The sequence below is a fragment of the Streptopelia decaocto genome (assembly GCF_964273445.1).
Source record: "Streptopelia decaocto genome assembly, chromosome: 3".
Taxonomy (NCBI): domain Eukaryota; kingdom Metazoa; phylum Chordata; class Aves; order Columbiformes; family Columbidae; genus Streptopelia; species Streptopelia decaocto.
The window spans coordinates 69,026,084-69,046,354 of record NC_138656.1 but is presented as its reverse complement, the minus strand read 5'-3'; the positions used below and the strand labels follow the sequence as shown (position 1 = coordinate 69,046,354).

Here is a 20,271-nt window from a genome sequence, read left to right as displayed (position 1 = left end):
GACCTCAAGATCTCTCACCAACTTTGTACCCCTCCTCTGGACACTCTCCAGTAGCTTGATAACCTTTTTATCCTGTGGTGCCCAGAACTGCACACAGTGCTGCAGATGAGACCGCACCAGTGCGGAGCAGAGCACGACAATCACCACCCTGGCCTGGCTAGCAATGCTGTGCTTGATGCATCCAGGACACAGGTGGCCCTTTTGGCTGTTAGGGCACACTGCTGGCTCATGTTGCTGTTAACCCAAAGCCCCAGATTTCCTTCCACAGGGTTGCTCTCCAGCCTCTTGTCCCCCAGCTGCTGTTCCTTAGGTATAACACAAGACTAACATTTGGACTCTATGATCTTAAAGGTCTTTTCCAATCAAAATTATTCTATGATTGCCCTCTCCTTAAGCTAAGGTTTATAAAAAAAAAACAAAAACAAAAAACACCACAACAACAAAACAAAACAACAACAAAAACAGGTGTCAAGACCAGAAGAACCATTCTCCTTTCTTCATTTCTTCTGCTGTCCCTCCTCAAAGCTGTAACTTCTGGGCAGAAAGCAGAGGATGCCTGTAAGAGCCCAAGGGTTCATTGCTCTTGCACATGCTGTAACTTTCTGTTTCCACGGATCCTATTTCACAACATCTCACTTGAGGAAACAGATCACATTTCAAGGCCCATCAACGCAATTTCAAGTCATACTAATGAAAGTACTTGCCAAGGCCACCAGGAACCTCCTCCATACCCCTTGTGCTCTTAATTACTGACAGACCCCTGTTCCCCCCCTCGCAATTTAGCAGGGCGTCACGGTAAGCAGAGCAAAGGCTGCAGCTTCAAGGACCTCCCCTGTTTTCCAGAATTAACCGCACAGCTGACAGGATCATTGCTTCTTAAGTCAGGGGCTGGCTAGACCCTGTAACATATATATCAATACTGATGCAGGTATAAAAATAAAAGTAACAAGAAAAGTTTAAAGCAAAACTTCATCCTGTAATCTTACAATCCCAAAAACCTGAAAAGATGCAGCACCATTTTATGAATTCAGCCAAAGAGATATATAATGTTTGTGCTCCCCCTGTTGGCTCTGTCCTCAAAACACAGCTCAGCATCAACGCCTGCAGGAACATTTTTTAAATAACCATAATACTACCTGTAGGGTTTCATCTGTTTCAAACATGAAACTTTGCTTTCATGCAAAAAGACAACACTATATTTAATCACAGAGTGAGAAAGCATTTATGAGAAGTGAAAGACAAAAACTGGGAGTTGTTTTGACCTAAATAAAAGTAAGAGTTTCCAAAACACTCAGCCTAAACAAAGCATTGTGAAAGTTACATAGAGGATGATGAAAAGCCATATACAAGTGACAGAAAGAAGCAAAAAGAGCTTACTCTGAATACATATTTAAATACAGAAAGAGAACCACCAGGCACAGTAATCTGCATGCAACCCTCCCAGCCAGCCCTGCTGATGGCTGCGGCCAGCACCACATCCCACAGGTGCTCAGAAGACGTGCAGGAAGGACTGGGCTCAGCTCCTCCACAGCACCCTGCTGGTGCCCCCCGAGACCTCCTGTGCTCCCCAACACCACCGGCAGCTGCCAAGGGTCCATCTGGCAGTGCCCCTGACTCAGCCACAGCAGTGAGCCAGCTCCTGTTACCAGCTTTGAGAGGACACCAGCAGCCTCCTTTCTCTACCTGCGTAATTTCTCAATGTCAAAGCTTCAAAAAGCTTAGAGAAGGATGAGGGTTTTTGTAGTAATAAAGGTGAAGTGCGGCTACCTGGAACAATGTCAGCTCTTTAGCAAGATCCTTAAGGATTAATATTAGTTCAGCCATATTAATTGACTTCAGGTTAAAAAAAATATATATTAAGAACATGACTGGATCTTGAGAACCTCTTGAACTTGTCAGTCTTCCCTTCAATACACAATGGAAGAAACAAAAAAATTTGAGCACAACTTTCTGGAGAAAACAGGTATTTGCACATACAGCTAGACTATTTCTGTTTGAATAATAATATCCTAGTCAAACCTTAAACTGCCTTTCAGGGAGATCTACATATTCTAATCCACTTGAGATTTTTTTGGCAAGCCAAGTTTACTTACACTGGTAAAACCCAACATTTAGATTTTAAATACTGCTTTCCTTCACAAACTATCCTTTCCCATTAGGATAAGAGCTGGAAATTAAGATTGTGAATTGTCTTGTTAGAAAGGGGTATCTGTCTCTTAAACAACATCTGATGTTTTCTATATGAAAATACTTCAAGTATGACAAAGAAAACCTACATGTTATTTTCTTTAAATACACCAGATTAGCTGACTACTGGTTGATTCTAACTAACAAGCAGTAATTCAAACAGAATTGAGTTTTTAAGTCCTAGTCATAGCGATATTGAATATTCATCCTTGCGTCATGCAGGAATCACTCTTCTTTCAGTGAACACATAAATGAAGCCTCCTTGTAAATCCATTTAGATCAAAATACATTCATGCTCCCCTACTACCGTGTGACCAAAGACTCTCTTAAGAGCTACTGAAAATGTTGATGAACTTGGTCCAGTCTCAGAAAGATATGCTAGTCTCATGCAGACACACACACTGAATCAGAGTAAACCTGTTGCAGTAAAACAAGGAGTAACGATTTTAAACTGGAAGAGGGGAGATTCGGGAGGTTAGACATGAGGAACTTTTTTTTTGTTTACATTGAGGGTGGTGAAACACTGGCACAGGTTGCCCAGAGAGGTGGTAGGTGCCCCATCCCTGAAAGCATTTGAGACCAGGCTGAATGGGGCTCTGAGCCACCTGATCCAGTTGAAAATGGCCCTGCTCATTGCAGGGGGACTGGACTAGAAGACCTTCAAAGGTACCTTCCAGCCCAAACTATTCTATGATAAACTGTCAGCAGATATCAGAAAAAAAAAAAATCAGCACTCAGGTAATAAAGAAACACACAGTAGTATCCCCAAAGTTTAAAAACACCATCATCATCACCTGATTAAGATGATCTGTTCACTTTCCCATTTCATTAAAATCTGGCTGATGCTGTTCCTTAGGTATAACACATGGTGCCACACGATGGCACCAAACACCAAGCTTTAGCCTTACCTGCACAGGCTGTTCACCTCCTGTTCTAAAATCTTCAAGCTGCTGCACATGCCATGCAGCTACACCATAGGGCTCCCCAGCAGTCCTGCAGTCCAGAGGGTTTGCACGTAACTGTTCTTTAAGCCACATCTGAGTCCTCACTGCCGGCTGTATGGGAGCTCCACCCACAGCCTGCTGTCCCAGAGTTGCGTATCGCTGTCCGAAAGCTTCACAACTGGCTCCCATAGGTTTGCTTTCAGGTAAGGCACTGTAGGTCAAGTCTAAGGCATGTTTCCTACTTGAGGAATCTGAAACAAAATCATCTTTGCTGCATGTTTCAAATTTGTATTTGCAGTCCAGTAGAGAAGATCGCCTTTTCCCCATTTCTTTGTCCTCAATCTTTAGCAACTCCATGCTATCATGCAAACAACTTGGTCCATTCGTCCTTAACTGTGAGGACACAGCTTTGTCTGTACTAGCCCTGGAGTCCACTGAATGACTACTACCATCTTGGCTGAAGGTATTTGGTGAGCTGAGTTTAGACAAGGAGGACCACTTTCTTACGGGTCTTGCATCCTTCATGTCAAGAGAATTGTCCAGGGCACCCGGACTTCTGCCTCCTCCTGACCGTACAAAGCTTGTACTCCATTTTGAGCCATCGGACTTGAAAGCTTCCCTGTGTCTGGTGAGTGAAGAGCTGGCATTAGACGGCATCACATGTGCAGTGGGAATAGAAACCAGTGATCGGCTGGGCTTAAACGAGGATGTACCACTTGAAGTTGAATGATCTGGGAAGAGAGATTTATCATGTAAGTAAGTACAATACAGAACTCATATATATTAACATCAGTGCCCAGAGGGAAAACATCAAATTCAAGGTGAAATGCAAAAATGGGAAACTGGTTTCTTGACAAAATAGGGTCTTCTGAATCATTATGAGAATTGAAACCTATTAAAGTGGGAGATTTTCAAATCTATTTTGCTCAGGTGCTATCATTACAAAAGAAACCTGTACCAAGTAGTGGCAACAGCAGCTACAGATACAATTTTCAGGCTCCAGGTAGCAGGCAGCATTCATTTCCCAGCTTCAAGGTGGCAAGCTGGATTTCTCCCCCACCCTACATAATTTTAAGCAGCTTCTATATCACAAACGGTAGCTGTACCACAATTCGGGAGCCCTGGGTCTGGTCCCCCTTCCACTCCTCGTCTCTTAAAGGCAAAACAATTCACTAAACGTACTTTGTAAAACAGCAGTGGCTGGAGACAAGCAAGTTCAATGATGGCCTCTTGGACACCCTTTTTGGATCTCACAGCCTTCAAACCACACTTCCTGTGCTGGTTTTGGCTGGGACAGAGTTAATTTTTTTTCACAGTAGCTAGTATGGGGCTATGTTTTGGATTTGTGCTGGGAACAGTGTTGACAATTCAGGAATGTTTCAGCTATTGCTGAGCAGGGCTTACACACAGTCAAGACTTTTTCTGCTTCTCACATGACCCCATCAGCGAGTAGGTTGAGGGTGCACAGGAAGCTGGGGGATATCCAAAGGGATATCCCACACCCTATGATGTCCTGCTCAGCAACAAAAGTAAAAGGAAGGTTGGCTGGGGGTTGCTGCTCAGGGACTGGCTTGGCATCAGTGAGTTGGTGGTGAGCAACTGTCTGCATTTGCATCACTTGTCTTTCTTGGATTTTCTTTCACTGTTATTTTTCTTTTTCTTACAATGTATTGTTAATTATTATTTTCAATTATTAAACTGTCTTTATCTCAACCCACGAGTTTTTTCACTTTTACACTTCCAATTCTCTCCCCACCGCACGAGGTGGAATGGGGACGGAACTCAGTGAGCAGCTGTGTGATGCTTAGGTGCCAGCTGGGGTTCAGCCACAACAATTCCCCAGGTAATTTGCTAAAAAAAAGAAAAAAAAAAAAAGTTTTGAATAATGTTATGTTCCATTTAGGTTTTGTGTTATTTACAGACCCAAATACAATACCACATAGAAACTGTGTGTAACATAATTTATTAAATCTATCCCAAGCTAAAATGTCAAGAACAGATGAATGAGTGAGGTGATATTCAGGAGGGGATGGAAGAGCAAAGTTGAGACATACAGGAGAGGTTACTGGGGACTGGCCAACAGCTCTCACACGCACAGCGACATGTGCTTGGCATCACAGGCTATGGACAACCAGAAATAAACACCTAATCCTCTCATTAGAGGATCAGCTCCTACCAAGTCACATGGCTGCACCCTTAGCAAACACATATTGCTCATTAAGTTAATGGCAGATAGACAGAATGAAACTGCTCTAATTAAAAGATTCCTCTGAGGTCCTTTTTGCCAAGAGTAAGATACACTCTACCTATTTCTCTCATCCTAACTTAGAGAGAACTTATTTCTTAGGGATTTGTAAACTGGTACAAGAGTTGATGGGGGGGAGGGAGCAAACGAACAAGAAACCAACACCACACAACCAAAACACACCACACACAACTGCTGTAGAATTGGCATACCCAGTCTGATGGTTAGTACTAGGTTCATGTGATTTAGTGAAAGCCAGAACACACTATTAATTGGGCACCCTTTCAAATTATCTATTTGACTCGATATACCAGAAAAAAAGAAGAGAGCTTCCAATGTTGCAACAACTTTTAAAAATGGCAGCACTTCTTTTTCTACTTATCCAGATAAAGGCATCCTTACCCCCAACTTGCATACTCCTCCCTGTTTGGGACCAGACTTCCTCACTTCTTGCACTGGCAGAATACAAAATAATATAGCCCTACAGCCACACTCATCATGAGAAAAAATTCATTGTAGCCCCCCAAATCCAGTTCCTGGATTAAGACCTGTTTATTACATACTTGTCTTCCAGCTCCCAAAGGAGCCAGGGCTCCTAAGAAGGTGGGAATTCCCACAGAAGCCTTTCTGCCTCCTACTGAGTCACTGTCCCACCATGTACCCTCCTGTTTCAGAGCATACGCCCACACCACCTTGTCTCTTGCCTCTATCCAGCCACCTACTTTCACAGTGGCTATAGAACACAGCTATTCATACCTTTAAGACTTGACAAAACTGTCAGAGCTGGTTGAAATGGACCGACAATTTAAGAGTTAATCATAGGATGCTGCTGATGACCACAAAATACACACAAAATGCTCATGTTAGAGAGAGTGAAACGGAGAAAAGAATACTATTACCTTGTTACCTGATGGATCATGTTGCTAATAAATGTGAGGTACCTTTTTTTTTTTTTTTTTTTTTTTTTTTTTTTTTTTTTTTTACACAGAAGATGAAAGAACTTCCCACTCCTTCCTGCACTACTTCCTTTAAAAGTCTATACTGCAGGGAGAAACTTCTTCCTTGGCCTTTTTTTTTTGTCTTGAAATTGCTTAAGAGGTAGGACATGTTAAAGTGGAAGACAGAAGTCCACACAACCCCTTTCAAGTTGAAGCAACCACGGTCTTCTGAACAAACACATCTGTGCCCACAGCTATTGCATCCGTGGAGACAGAGCTATGCAATACTACAGGTTCCAAAAAAATTGTGATATGCCCATCACACATAACCAAACTGCACCTGGCAGAGGCAAAATCAGCTTCTCTCAGCTCTGCCTTTCGGTAGCGCAACTGACACTTGCACAGCCAGCCACTACAAACCACGTACATGTTGCTACACTGCACGGCAGGGGCTGCAGCTGCCAGCCTGCTCTGCAACAGGAGTAAAGGTACTCTGTCATCTCTGGCTGAGGACACCGAAGCAGTGACAAGGTGGTGAAAGAGGTACATGACGTGATGGAGCTGGAGTCTCAAATATGTATGTTATGAGACGCAAAGTACAGCGTTGGGGTCCTGCTTTCTGGGAGCATTCAGCAGAACAGCAGAGAGATACTCCCGCTCTCCTCCTACTCTCCTAGGGAGAGCAGGGAAGAAAACATAATAGAAAGAAATGCACTTCTTGTACAGGTAACTCCTTAGTCTGAGGCTGCTGCCTTTATAACACTCAAGCAAACTAACTTTTGTAATATACCTTACCCAGAGCTGAATCTGACACTGCACAAAGTCAGTTCTGAGAACGAAGTCATCACAGGCTTTTTTATATCCAAACAAAGTATAATAAAATTCAAAAAGAACTGATTATGGGGACCCATATATTTGGCTATACATATTTTTTACAAGTAAAAACGTCACATCTGCAAGAGAAATGTAAGAGAAGAAACCATATCTGTATGCATATATCTGAAAAAGTTAAATACAGTTCCATACCTAAAAAATTTTAGTAATACTCAATATAGCATTTTCAGTCTGAATTACTGACTTAACCTACAATTATTAGAAGTATATTATCTTCTTCAGCTGTTTTTATTAGAATATAGTTAATATATGGTAGATTTTTATTTTTGCTTGTTCTACCATAAATTTAAGCCCTGAGTTAGATTCAAACTTATTTTCCTCACTTCTGATTCTAAATACCTCTAACAGATTTACATTTGGAATGCCATATACTTCCAACTACAGCTGATGGATGTCTCTGATAATTAGTTTGAAAGTGAAACACAGCAATTTTGGCTTCAACTTGTCCTAATTAGTCTTCCCATTAACGCTTACTGAAACATATGAGGAAATTCATGCCACTTCTTAGAGCATATTGCTCCAGTCTGCCTTGACTGCATGCTCAGCTGGAAATAGAGCCAGTCTGCATTCTGAAACATCTCACAACACAAAAAGCATGAAATTCAGAAATTTCATTGAAAAGAAGAGAAAACCCAGAAAGTATCACAGAACTTAAAAGACATTACTATTTCTGTAGTCACAGAAATAATCTCCATCTGGACAAATCCTGCCAAGTACTATTTGATCCAAGCAGCAGATTTCTTCCCTTCCATACAGTCATGGGTAAGCAAATGCCTAGTTTGGAACTAAAAGCGCTCTCTTCTCAGCATTACTCAGTTTTCACTTAACTGAGCTAGTATTTATTTGAAGATTACAGGCACTCTTGCACATGGCTTGTGTGACTCCAGAGTCTTCCAATGCTTAAGACTGCTCTCATTAATGAAAACTTAAAGAGACAGGAGAAAAAAAAATTCTAGCTGCTACTGGTTTTCCTTTGAACAGCATCAACGTTATATGTCAGATTTTGCTCTTCAGTTATCCTAATAACTTTTTTGGGGGCCCACTACAAAGCTCTCTGGAGCACGTTTCTAACAAACATGACATTTTAACACATGATCCAATACTTCCCAAATCAAATAAATAAGAGTATTGAAAAAAATGTATTTTAAAAACACACCATAAGACTTCTACCACATAACAGCAACAGATGGAATAAAAAAAAAAAAAACACACACACACAAAAGAGTATTTCATATGTCTTAGTATCTTGTGTCACATTTCTGAACTACTTCATTACTCCATATTTGGCATAGAAAGTAATGTAATAAAATCAATTTTCATCTTAATAAAAACCTAAACACAGGTCAAGAGCACAGCAGACACTCCCTTCTGAAAAAGAGGGAGAAGAAAGAAACCCTCCAATCTAAAACTAATGAACACCTCCTACTCATTGACATTTTTCCTGGGCTATGCTTTTTGAATCACTAGTGCCAACTATCACAACAAGAAAATCCCTGAAGCAATTTCTTAGGCCAGATACACAACACAATCATTCAGCTGCTTAAAGTCTTTATCTGTTGCGCAATGGTCAATCAATCGTACCACTTAAGAGACAGAGGAGTTTCACTGTAACTCTAAACAACCTCTTTAGCTGCAAAGTGACACTAAGGCTATAAAAACCCCCTCTACAAGATATATTTCTATATGTGAAGTTCTTCACTAGTGCCAGTAAGATATTATCAAACAACCGCAATCAGCTAATACAGTCAACCAGTACTAATCAAAACCAAAATGCATATGCTGCATATGTTTATGGGATGCATGTGTGTCTAATGCCATTGAAAACAGAGAACCTTCCTTGTGTGAAGGACTTTGAAATTTGATATTCTATCCATGCTATAATTAGAAAGCCCTGACCATGGAAAAAAAACACCAGTATTAAAAACAGCTGACCTTTTCTTCCTGCCCTCCCCACCCACCCCCCGAAAATATTGACACAGATTACCCCAATCCAGGAAAATAAAATGAATTATTCTTATTAACTGAGCAGAAGATAAATAGGGGAAGTCAAGCCTCCACTACAGAAACTGAAGGTCTTGTACCTGACTGCGGTTTAGTGTGCAAAAGTTCTTACATCCATTACAGGATGTCAGTTCTTCTGAATGCTTTTCTGAGCTGCTCTGTAACTCTTAACTGCATGGAGCCCGGCAACAAGCCACAAGCAATTACAGCATCCAACATATGACTTACTGAAATGGCCATGAGCCTCCACTCTACCACAACAGCATGTGGCTGCCTCCCAGAAACCTTCTCCAAAATAGCTACTTTAACAATAAAAGTGTCTACCTCTCCTGGGAATTGGTCAAAAAACAAAGACCCTGGGATGATGTGCCCTGACAGCAGTACTCACGCTACACGTGTGTTCCCCCCTACCTACCTGCTTACAAATTGGACTGGCCTTAGTGCAGCACAGATAAACCAATGAGCCAACTGAGACATGTCAACGAACAGGCAGGAGGCCAGCCCTAGCAAAAAACCCTGCAGAGACCTACTCAACACCTCTGGAAGCAAAAGCATGCCTTTGCAGCAGCAGTCACAGGAACAGCTTGCGTTTGGTTAGTTTGTTTTGGTCGGGTGGGTTTGTTTGTTTGTTGTTGTGGGATATTTGTTTGGTGGGGTTTTGGTTGCGTTTTTTTGCTGCTGTTGTTGTGGTTTTGTTTTTACTGTCAAGAATCTTCACCATTCCCTTTACATATTATTTCAAGTTTACTATGTCAAAATACAAGAGGTGAATGAATGGAGGAAATCTCTGCAAATAAATCTCTTCCAAAGAATAAACAAACACAAGCACGCATCACAGAAAGCTGTATCAGAAACAGAAGCTCTGCAAACACAGGAGAGAACTGTTCAGACATTTAACAAGTTCTGTATAAGAAAGCAGGCCAAAATTGCTCATACTATTCCTAAACATTACTTGTTTATAAAGTGCTGTGTTTGTACAGCAGGAAACCAAAACAAAAGAATAACCAACAAAAAACTTAGTAGAAGCAAAATATAATACTGAAGTAAGACAATAATAAATACTAAATTACTTAACTGCCAGTAAAGTGAGTTGCCTATGTCTCATCTACCACTACAAAGCAAAAAGTCACATGGTGTTCAGAAACAAGTTCATTCAATGTTATTCTGAAAAAAGATACAAGTTCACGGGCTTCCAGCACCACCAGTTACCACACCGGCAGCATCAATCAGGACTGTTTTACACAAGGGGATAGTAAACTTTGAGCCAGTTCTACTTTATTTCAAACTAATTCCTGTAATCTACTGTGTTTCATACCAAAAAGAATGCAAGTTGTACCTACAAACTTTTAGAAGTAGGGGTCATTTAAAGTCTACATAATTCACTAAGACCATGAACAGTTCATGCCTGAATAATACAAATGCAAACTTAAAAGGTTGCAGCTGTGACAGAATCTTTAAAATCTGAAGCAATTTTCTTGTTTTTACTACTTCCCTTCAAACAGCATCATCATAGAGTAAGACGTGTGATGAAACATTGATCAAGCTACTACCCCTGAGCAATGTTATTGTAGAGAGATGGGAGAAGGAATAAATGGTAGGTCAGCCTCAAAGATCTCCTACAACCTACAGAAATAAAAAAATACTACAAGAGCAGTTTAAAGAATTTTTAGTAAATGGAGCAGAAACAGCGTTGGCAACAGTGAAAACTGTACACAGAAGTACCAGGGCAGAATACACGCCCAAGGAAGGAAATGCAGAGGTAACACTGAGTTCCAGCAAATGGTAAACAGCTTCTCTGACACCCTTACAAATAAAAGGAATACTACATATGTATGAAAGTATTTTAACAAAAGCTTGCCTAACATATCCCATCTAACTTATCATGAGCTGACCACTTGGTATCATCTTCATTATTCTCTTCTACAGTTAATGATTTTCCTTTCCATTTGCAACATCTCACTCATTTCCACAACCCTTCCAGCAAACTCACCTTCTCCCTTGTTTGCCAGAGAGGTGATAAAGCCGCAACAATCCTACTTAACGTAAGAAGCGAGGATAACACTCCCAGCTTTCAAAAAGGGGGAGTGGGAAGCAACTATGTTCTGAAGTTGGGCTAATGAAGCTTAACAAAGTCATTGTCACTGAACAAGAAAAAAGTTGTAATTTTCTTTTGCTCAGTAACAACATATTTACTCGTAACAAAAGTTATTTACTTATATTTCCCTATTTTCATACTATTTCAATCCTGTTTTCAGCTTACCACATAAAAAGGTTGCCCTTGTTTCACTCATTTATCTACTCCAGAATACAGTATTGACAAGGAACATAGCCTATAAAAGTTACTAATTCAACTGTATTCAATCATAGTAGTTAGGGTACTGAAATATTGTTTCAGGAGTCTGCTCTTTGAACACCACTCATTAGAACACCACATTCTCCAGCTTGATTTATTCAAAAAGTCATGTCCCATAGTTGAGAGGTCATCACTGTACAACTTCAGGTTTCTACCACACTTTCCAAGATGGCAGACTTGGAAAAAGTCTCATTAGTGAAGCTGTTAGATTCCAGCAACAAGAACAAGCAATTAAATGATACAGTGGACCACATGAAAGGACAGCGTCTTCATATGATGTTGCCTTAGCAGTACAAATCAATCTCTGCATTCCAGTGGCCATTTCAAGAGCCAAAATTCCTAGTTTCAACAGTTAAGTTAGATGACAAGAGGCAATCTGAATATCTTCCTACAGAATTGTACATGGGTGATCAAAACTGAATCAATGGCAAAATGAAGCACACAACTAAGACTATACATTTGCTTTCTAAGGATCATACATTATCAGCTTAAAAACCACTACAGAGCAAAGAGAGAAGCTGAGTAGCTTTAGTTTTCTCATATGTTCCAACACAGTAAGTTTTGAGGTTAAAGTTCCTAATATTAATTGAAGTTAAAAGACATTTGGCAGAATGACCTGTCATCCAAACCACCCTTCATTAAAAATTAATGTACTTTCCCTTGAAATGCAGAGCAGATTTTTTTTTTTTTTTTTTTTTTTTTTTGTGCAAGAAGCAGGTCAAATGATCCACAAGCTGCTTAAAAAAAAGTTCCTTTAAAGTAGCTGTTTGGCAGCATCAATTATCTCAAGTCTCAAATAATAAAACCTTTACAGTGTATTTCAAAAAGTAAAGCTCAACAAAAACTTCTAACAGCATTTTGTGTTTTGCAACAGTTGACTTCAGGGAGAGCGTAGCAAGCTAGTGCAACAGTTTTTGATAGAGGAAGCAAGTACCAACTCCACAAACAAACAAGAGAAAGCAAACACCTAGGAGTGGTACAGTAAAACTCCTGGCATTTACTGTAATAAAACTGAGGTTGTAACAGGCACTAGGTATATGCATGCGGTCAGAAAAAAAAAAAAAAAAAATAGAGAAGAAAACCTCCAAGCCCCCAACATATCACACAGACCCCAAGTACAGCCATACTGCTTAAGGGATTTTAACATAACTGGTATTTCACCATTTAATACTAAATAGTACTGCCTACTAATATTTCTGTGCTGTGACAATTTGCCTAGAAGTATCTAGGCTAATAATACTCAGATGGGGAATCCACAACTCCAGAAGAGAAACATCTTCAAACAAATTTAATAACTTCCTACTTTTGAGCCAGATCTGGGTCAAATTAGCTAATTCACATGAAGCCCATGTTCAGAAGATGATTTAACAGGGAGCTGTAAAGAAGAGTAGCACTGTACAGAGGTGGGAGGCTGCCCCTCCAAAATCAAGTCAGGTCTCAGTGCTGTGGCAACAAGGACAGCTTCAAAGTAGCACATACAGTTCAAAAAGCAGCAACAGAGATGTTTTACAGGAAAAGATTATTCAGCAGAGAAAAATCATTACAACAGAGTCAACTACTGCAAGATTCTATTCTGTTTTCCCTACTGTACTCAATTATTCCAGATGCCCATGTCAGAGAAATGTTGAAGTAGAGATTCATTAAAAGCACACAAGGCAAATACAATACTACAGGGTATTTAACTGAAGCAGAAAACATTTCACCGACTGTATCTGATCAGCGTCAAGAGTACACAGCAGGTAAGCCCAAGAGCAATTTTTTATTCTGTGTCAGTCAACGGAAACATTTTTTTTAATAACTACTATTGGCCCAAGCTTTCAAAGTGCATAAAAAATGAAAACTGGGGTTCTGAATCTGATTTGTCTGCTAAATTAGTCTACAAAGACAAAGGCTACCTTACATAAAATGTCCTTAGACGAGAAAACTGAGCATGTTAAGATCAAAGTATGTCCTAAAAGAATGAACTCGTTTTACCAGAGTGCAACCAACCTTCTGATTTATGCATTTTGCCTCCTTATCCCAAGGACATCACACACCCAGTGTCAAACATAATTGTGATTTCTAGAAACACAATAAAGGATGCTCTGAACCAGAATTTTCAAAGTTAAACTTTCACAGTACTAACTGCCACACACACAAAGAGATGCCACCCCCCCACCCCTCCCCCCCTCCATACTCAGTGCTTTCTCTTTGTGTACCCCTCTGCTTACCAGCTCTTCTGCATTGAGCTTTCATGCTATTTTAAGTGCTGCACATACACGGTGTCTGACAGAGACCTGTGCTGCACGATGTTCACATGCTGCTGTATGAGTACATGTGAGTAACACGCAACTGGCCACCACAAAATAGTAAAAACAATATTATGTATAAAATGTGGACGCTCTATATACATGCACAGCAGAAACTGAACAAAAAGAAATTTTGTACCCGATAGCATCTATGTTCCTTTTCCAGCAATCTGGAGCTATTTTAAGAAATAGTTATATAACTAAGTAGAACGATTTTTATACTAATAGGTTCTATTTCCCCTCCCCGATAAGAGGATAAAGCAATATTCCAGAACAGTAGCCATGTAATCAGGCAACTTCATTTTGTTGAAATAAAAGTATGAGTGAAAACTTATACTGCCATAGGGATGATTTTTTTTTTCCTTTATGGCTGGTTGTTTCTTTTTTTAAAAGTCTAGATCTTAACTTGTGTGTGCCTTTTTATGAAGGCCATCTACAGCTTCCAATTCCATTTTCCAGCAAAAAGCACTTAACAGTGAAGACACGCAGAAATCAAATATCCCCCTAGGACCTTCGTTAAAAGTAATGGCTAAGGAAAAAAAAAAAATAAAAACCTACGAATGTCACAATATATCTGTCCTCCTTCCTTTCAGAATCTGCAAGATACCCATGCCACAAATACCATCAACTTCAACAGCCACCAGATACTCCCTCTTGCTGGCATTACTTCTTCACCCCAGCTAGCGTTGACTCCAAAAAAACTGGCTCATCAGAGCAGAAATCCACCCCTGCCCTCCAGAAGGGAAAAGTCCTGGGTATTTTTCTTCTCTGTAAGAGAACATCCAGTAGCAGAAACATACCTACCCCTCCACTTTCCTATTCCAAGACAGAAGCTGTACTTTCTCAGGCTCCAAATGAAACTCATTTGTATTATCACAATGCTCTAACTTATGTCAGATGTCATCTCCAGGAGCAGCATTCCCAGATTAGCTAGGCTGATACTCTTCAGCAGAGAAACCACCTCACCTAACACATGAAGGTAAAAGGAGGTGCACACAAGGAGAGTGAAGAGGAGAGAATCCCTCTAACCCAAGGGACCAGAGCAAAACCTGAGGGTTCCTGCAGAGCACTGTCATTCCATGCAGTTAAAACTGTGTTGCTGACCGAGGTGTATATCAATACCTTACATTTTATTCATAAGTAGTCAGAAACAGAGCCTACAATTTCATGTCAAGTAACTTTAGAAGGTTAAATCCTACTTTCAGCTTCCAAGGAGACTTGAGTTCCTGGCTAGGTTTTTGAGATTCTTCTCTCTGCTCTTACTAAGATGGTTTTTAGCTTAAAAATATAATATTTAGATTCATCTGGTACCCGTTCTGCTAACCATTGAGCAGTGGATCTCTTATCTCGGTTCACCGTCTACCAGGAATAGTTCTTTCTAACAGGAGCAGCAGCTTTCATCTTTACACCAGTCTACATAGCATGGAAGACAGGACATACCTTAATCCTCATTTTCTCTCCCAACCTCATACTCCAACCCCATTTCCTCTCCTGATTTCCCCCAGCTGAGACTTACATGCAGCAGTCATCCTCCTAGTCTACCTCTGCATTCCTACTTTGGGAGCCTCAGCCCAAAATTATAATCATAGAACAGAATACTTTAGGTTGGAAAAGACCCTTAAAATCACCAACTCCAGTTGTTAACCTAAGACTGCCAAGTCAACCACTAAAACATGTCACTAAGGGCCACCTCCACAGGTCTTTTAAATACTTTCAGGGATGGGGACTCCACCACTTCCCTGGGCAGCCTGTTCCAATGCCTGACAACGCTTTAATGGGTGGCCCTTCCAAGTATCACACAGGCTTCTGTACAAAAAGACGGACTGTCTGTACATCTCCTTCCACCTTCCTCGTGCTGCAGGCAAAGGTCAGGCCAGGTCACCAACCACAGTCAGCTTGCCACAGCACTGCCACTGCTAGGTACCGCTTGGGAGTGGCTAATGTACCACAAGCAATTTACTTAATGCACTTTGGGAACGCCTGCATCAAGCACTAATCCCTTCCAAGGGCCAGAAATCTTTGCCAGGAATCCCAAAAATTCAGCTGCTGCCTCAGGAGTAATTTAGCTCACTGGGGAAGTCTCTCCCCTTCAGATGCTGATCTGCCAATGGTGAAAGACTGATATCTTAACAGTAGCTTATACTCAACTGGAATAGGTCTGCTGAGGACCTAACAGTCTTGGTCTGCCTAATTACTTACCAAGACATGGGTAAAACCAAGGTACTAAAACAAACTAATTAAAAAACCAAACAAACGAAAAAGCCCACCCCATAATATAAAATAAATACACATAGGAGCAAAATACAATATTGCAGAAGTAGATCCAGCTATTTTCTACCTTTTAAATTCTAAGTTTTGTTACTCTACCCTTCATTTACTATACAAGACACTCTACTTATATTCACATTTCTTGGACACCATAGGTCTGAGGTAACAAATCAACAGTATACTCCCCATGTAGGTCACCATCTGGAACCCAGCTCAGGTCAGAGGATTAACCTTAAATTGGATTTAAGCATAGGTCTATATCCTACAGAAGAAGTCACATTTTGTAGTCCAAAAATTAAGCGTTGTTAACTTTGTTTCTCAAATGAAGAACAGGAACCAAAGTGTTACAACAAGAAGCCTGATGTCACTTCGTAAACCTCACCTGCTTCCTCCCACCTCTCTCCACTGAGCAACAGTGGCTACCCTGGTATAATGTATATAATTTAAACTTTGCAAATTCAAGCAGAACAAAAAGAAGGAATAAACTGGGGGGGAGGGTGGAAGGGGAAGACTCACCTGGAATTCTCAGCATTTTCCTATAGCAACCAAAAAATTGATACTTGTGAAAGGAACTTGACATTCCTAACAGAAACATTTCTGAAAGCAACAGCAGCAAGAAGATACAGTAAAGTTACTAAATTCCATCCTGCAAAACTGAATTCAGTATAATAAGCAGATGTGGAAAAAACCCAGTTTTCCTGCGTCATCTCGCTTTTACCATGTTGACTCTAGCTTCTGATATTTTCTTTTTTTCAGACACGTCTGTGAAGCCATAATATTAAGACCAACAATAACTGAATGTTCCATTTCTAATACATAATTTCTCTACAGCGTAAATCAAAGGAGAGGGATTCACATTTCTGTAACACACACAAACAATCCTCCCTCTAAGACCTCCACCTTCCACACACACACTCCGAGGATTTAATTTTGCTTTTTTTGGAGGACAGTTGATAGTCCAAGCAAATGTTAATAAAGCACTGGCAAAATTAACAGTGTTAATTCAGAGGCTATAATTAGAACTGAATCTTACACTCTTAGGAGGATTTCTGTTCAGTAAAAAAAACAAGCCTGCCCTCCAGAAGGGAGTTATACTTCCTTATATGTCCACCATCAAAGATAGTTTTAAAGGCTGGAAGCAGGAGAGGGGAGGCAGAAAAAAACAAACAAACAAAAACCACAACCCCACCAACCACTCTCACACGTTACCATCTGAATTATTGCTTACTAGCGTATCTTCACCTGATAGTAGTCTGTTTCTAAAGTAAATATAGTTATATACTATCCATCTGAACCTGTGTATTTTTTAGAAATATTCTGAAAATCGAAGGCCATTTGTGTACTTCAAAAAGGCTGGCGGAAACATCCAACTTTAACTATAACCATCTTTAAATAAACAGATAACAAATTAGGAGAGAAGTACATAATGTCTTTTATCCCAATAAAATAATTAGCTTTGCAAATAATTTCTTAAAAAACAACCAAACAAAAAAATCAACACACACACCAAAAACGTTAACAGCAAATTACAGCCCCTCTATTCTTTCACTGGCAATTCATTTCTTAAAAAGTGATAGTTTGTCCACCCATTGCCTACACCAGAGAGAAGATAGAGTTTGGTGCCCTCACATTACTGTGATTTGAAAAATTTTATGAATTTGCACACTAATTAAATGAAAGTGACAAATCCAATGAAATCAGGAGACAAATGCAAGTCATTATTATGATAAAATGCTTTAAAAAAATGTTTCTCATCCTGAAGTTCCTTTGCCAATTTGCGTATATGACAGGCACCATTTGGTCCACCAAATCCATCCTCCCTGGTATGAAACACATCACTTGCTACAAATGATATAAGCAGCCTCAGATTAAAAGACTCGATCCACTGTAGGGAACAGAACCGTAACCGAACTCCAACTTGTGTATTTGAGATAACTTCTGTAGTCTTACAAGACAAAACATACTAAAGCATTCAAAACAAAGAGATGACACAAACACACACACCCCCCATAATTCTAAAAATCAGCTTGGCATCTTAATTCCCAGCAGTGTGGTTTACCTACCACCTAAATGGGATGCTGATTCAATGCCCACACGCCTCCCTGAACACTGACTGAATCCCCAGCATTACTGAGCACAGCCTCCATGATTAAATAAAGTGTATCATACGATGTAAGAAATGCAGAGTTATTTTAAGTGCTGCTACCTGGAATGCTACCCAGTCTTCTCAGCACTAACTCCTAGACAGTATTAAAAAAGAGGGGTTCACTGTTTACAAACAACTAACTAGCTTGAACACAATTACCTCCCCCCCCGTCCCCCAAGACTTTGGTGATCAGTTCTCTCTGCACCCCATGAAAATGAGAAGACAGAGACTTTGTATGTCCATTTCGTCTTCTGATGTGCAGTTATGAGCACAGAACCAGAGGTGGGAGAGCAGAGAATGTTTCAATTGCTGCCTTTGATAATGGAAAGAATTTAGTGTTTATGAATTTATTTCCAGTTGTTGGCTCATATATTTGGATATTTATAGTACTTATCACTATGGCAGCCAAGCACATTAGCAGTGCTCCAACCCACGCAAAACAATACAAAACTATTTCTTCTCCACTCTCCAATCTATTAAGAAACCCCTCAGTTGAGGTATTACAAGCACAGCATGTTCCAGAAATTAAAAACAGAACTCTTAAAAAGCTAGACTCAATTTCAGATGTTACTTTTTGATCAAACCAAGCAGGGAACAAAGTATATCATAAAAACTGGTATAAGAGCCAACAGCTTAGCAGGACCTGCTCTCTGGCTCTGAAGTCAAGTCAGCTCCATAACCACTAGCTCACAGAGTCTGAATCATCCACTTAGAAGTATTTTAATTTAAAAAAAAAATTAAATTTGTCTAATGATGTTAATAATTGAAGTCATCTTTCACCCCAGAGAAACACAAGAGCACCATTTTGCGCAATGCAGTATCTAATGTGTTCTCCAGTGTTACCTAATAGTACCAGTAAAGCCCTAACGTAGCAAACCCTAATGGCATCGAGCCCACAGCCAACTACCAGGATGAAACCTGAAACTCTGCAAGGGTTGCAATTTTAGAAGCTACACACAGATCTTCACCACTCACGTGGTAGAAGGCTACTAATGCATTTCAGCCTTAGAAGAGAGATTGACACAAATTATTTTTGATAAATCAAAGCTAACATGCTTCACATTCTCCGTAAAATGCTTTTTATAATCAAGCACTGGTCAATTCCCTTGTACATCCTGGACTAGCATTTGTAGGCAGATTAGGCACAATTACAATATTGAAATGATGGAGCGGTAGAAATAGAACCGTTTTAATAACATCATTATAAATACTGAATGCAAGAACAGCTCCTTAACAGAAAGCCCAAATGTTTATCCTTTCTGTACTACACTTTCTTTTTAGATTTTTACTTCTATTCTCACTTACTATGGGCCAAAAAGATCAGCAATGTTAGAAAAACAAGCATGTTAACTGTGTTGCACATATACGCACACATAAAAACTCCCATATAATTTCATTAATATGCATTATCTATATAAGCACATATAAAAGAAATTGATTTAACCAGCCTCACAAATCAGTATGTTTCAGAGGAAAAAAAAAAAATATATATATATAAATCCATGTTTCTCTGATAAACATCTTCTGAAACACGGAACTCCACCACACGTCTCACAGGCTTCATTAAGTCCCACACCTGCCTCCCAATAGCTGGAATAATACCCACTCATGTAAGCAACAGTCTACTTAATGTTCTTCAACTACTACAGTAAATTAAGGGTATACTACTCCCATGGGAGTATAGTACTTCCAAAGTCATATAAACAAGAACTGTTGGCAGTAAGTAACATGGTTTATTAATTCTACCAGGCTATGCTACCTGCCAGAACTAACATTCATATATATTCATAATATTCCTACCTACTGTCAAATTCCCATTTCATTCCAAAAGTTCAGAAGCACTTCTTAAAGAACTTCTGAATTCTTCACTTTCATCATCTCCTCTGAAAATATTCCATCCCCATTTCCATTGAGAATTAAATAAATTTTCATCTCTGTTAAAAATTAAACTCATGGGCAAACCTAAAACCTGCCATTTTTGCTATTCACTCATTGTGAATATATACC

General features: G+C 39.8%; 1 protein-coding gene across 2 annotated transcripts in view; it reads right to left on the bottom strand.

Annotated features, from left to right (window-relative positions):
• CEP85L (centrosomal protein 85L) overlaps positions 1–20,271 on the bottom strand; it is a 120,056-nt gene that overhangs the window by 70,953 nt on the left and 28,832 nt on the right. For both annotated transcript variants that reach the window (XM_082047524.1, XM_082047525.1), the window contains exon 3: positions 3,096–3,862. In XM_082047524.1, the coding sequence (XP_081903650.1) occupies positions 3,096–3,862 (767 nt within the window). The remainder of the gene's footprint in view (positions 1–3,095; positions 3,863–20,271) is intronic.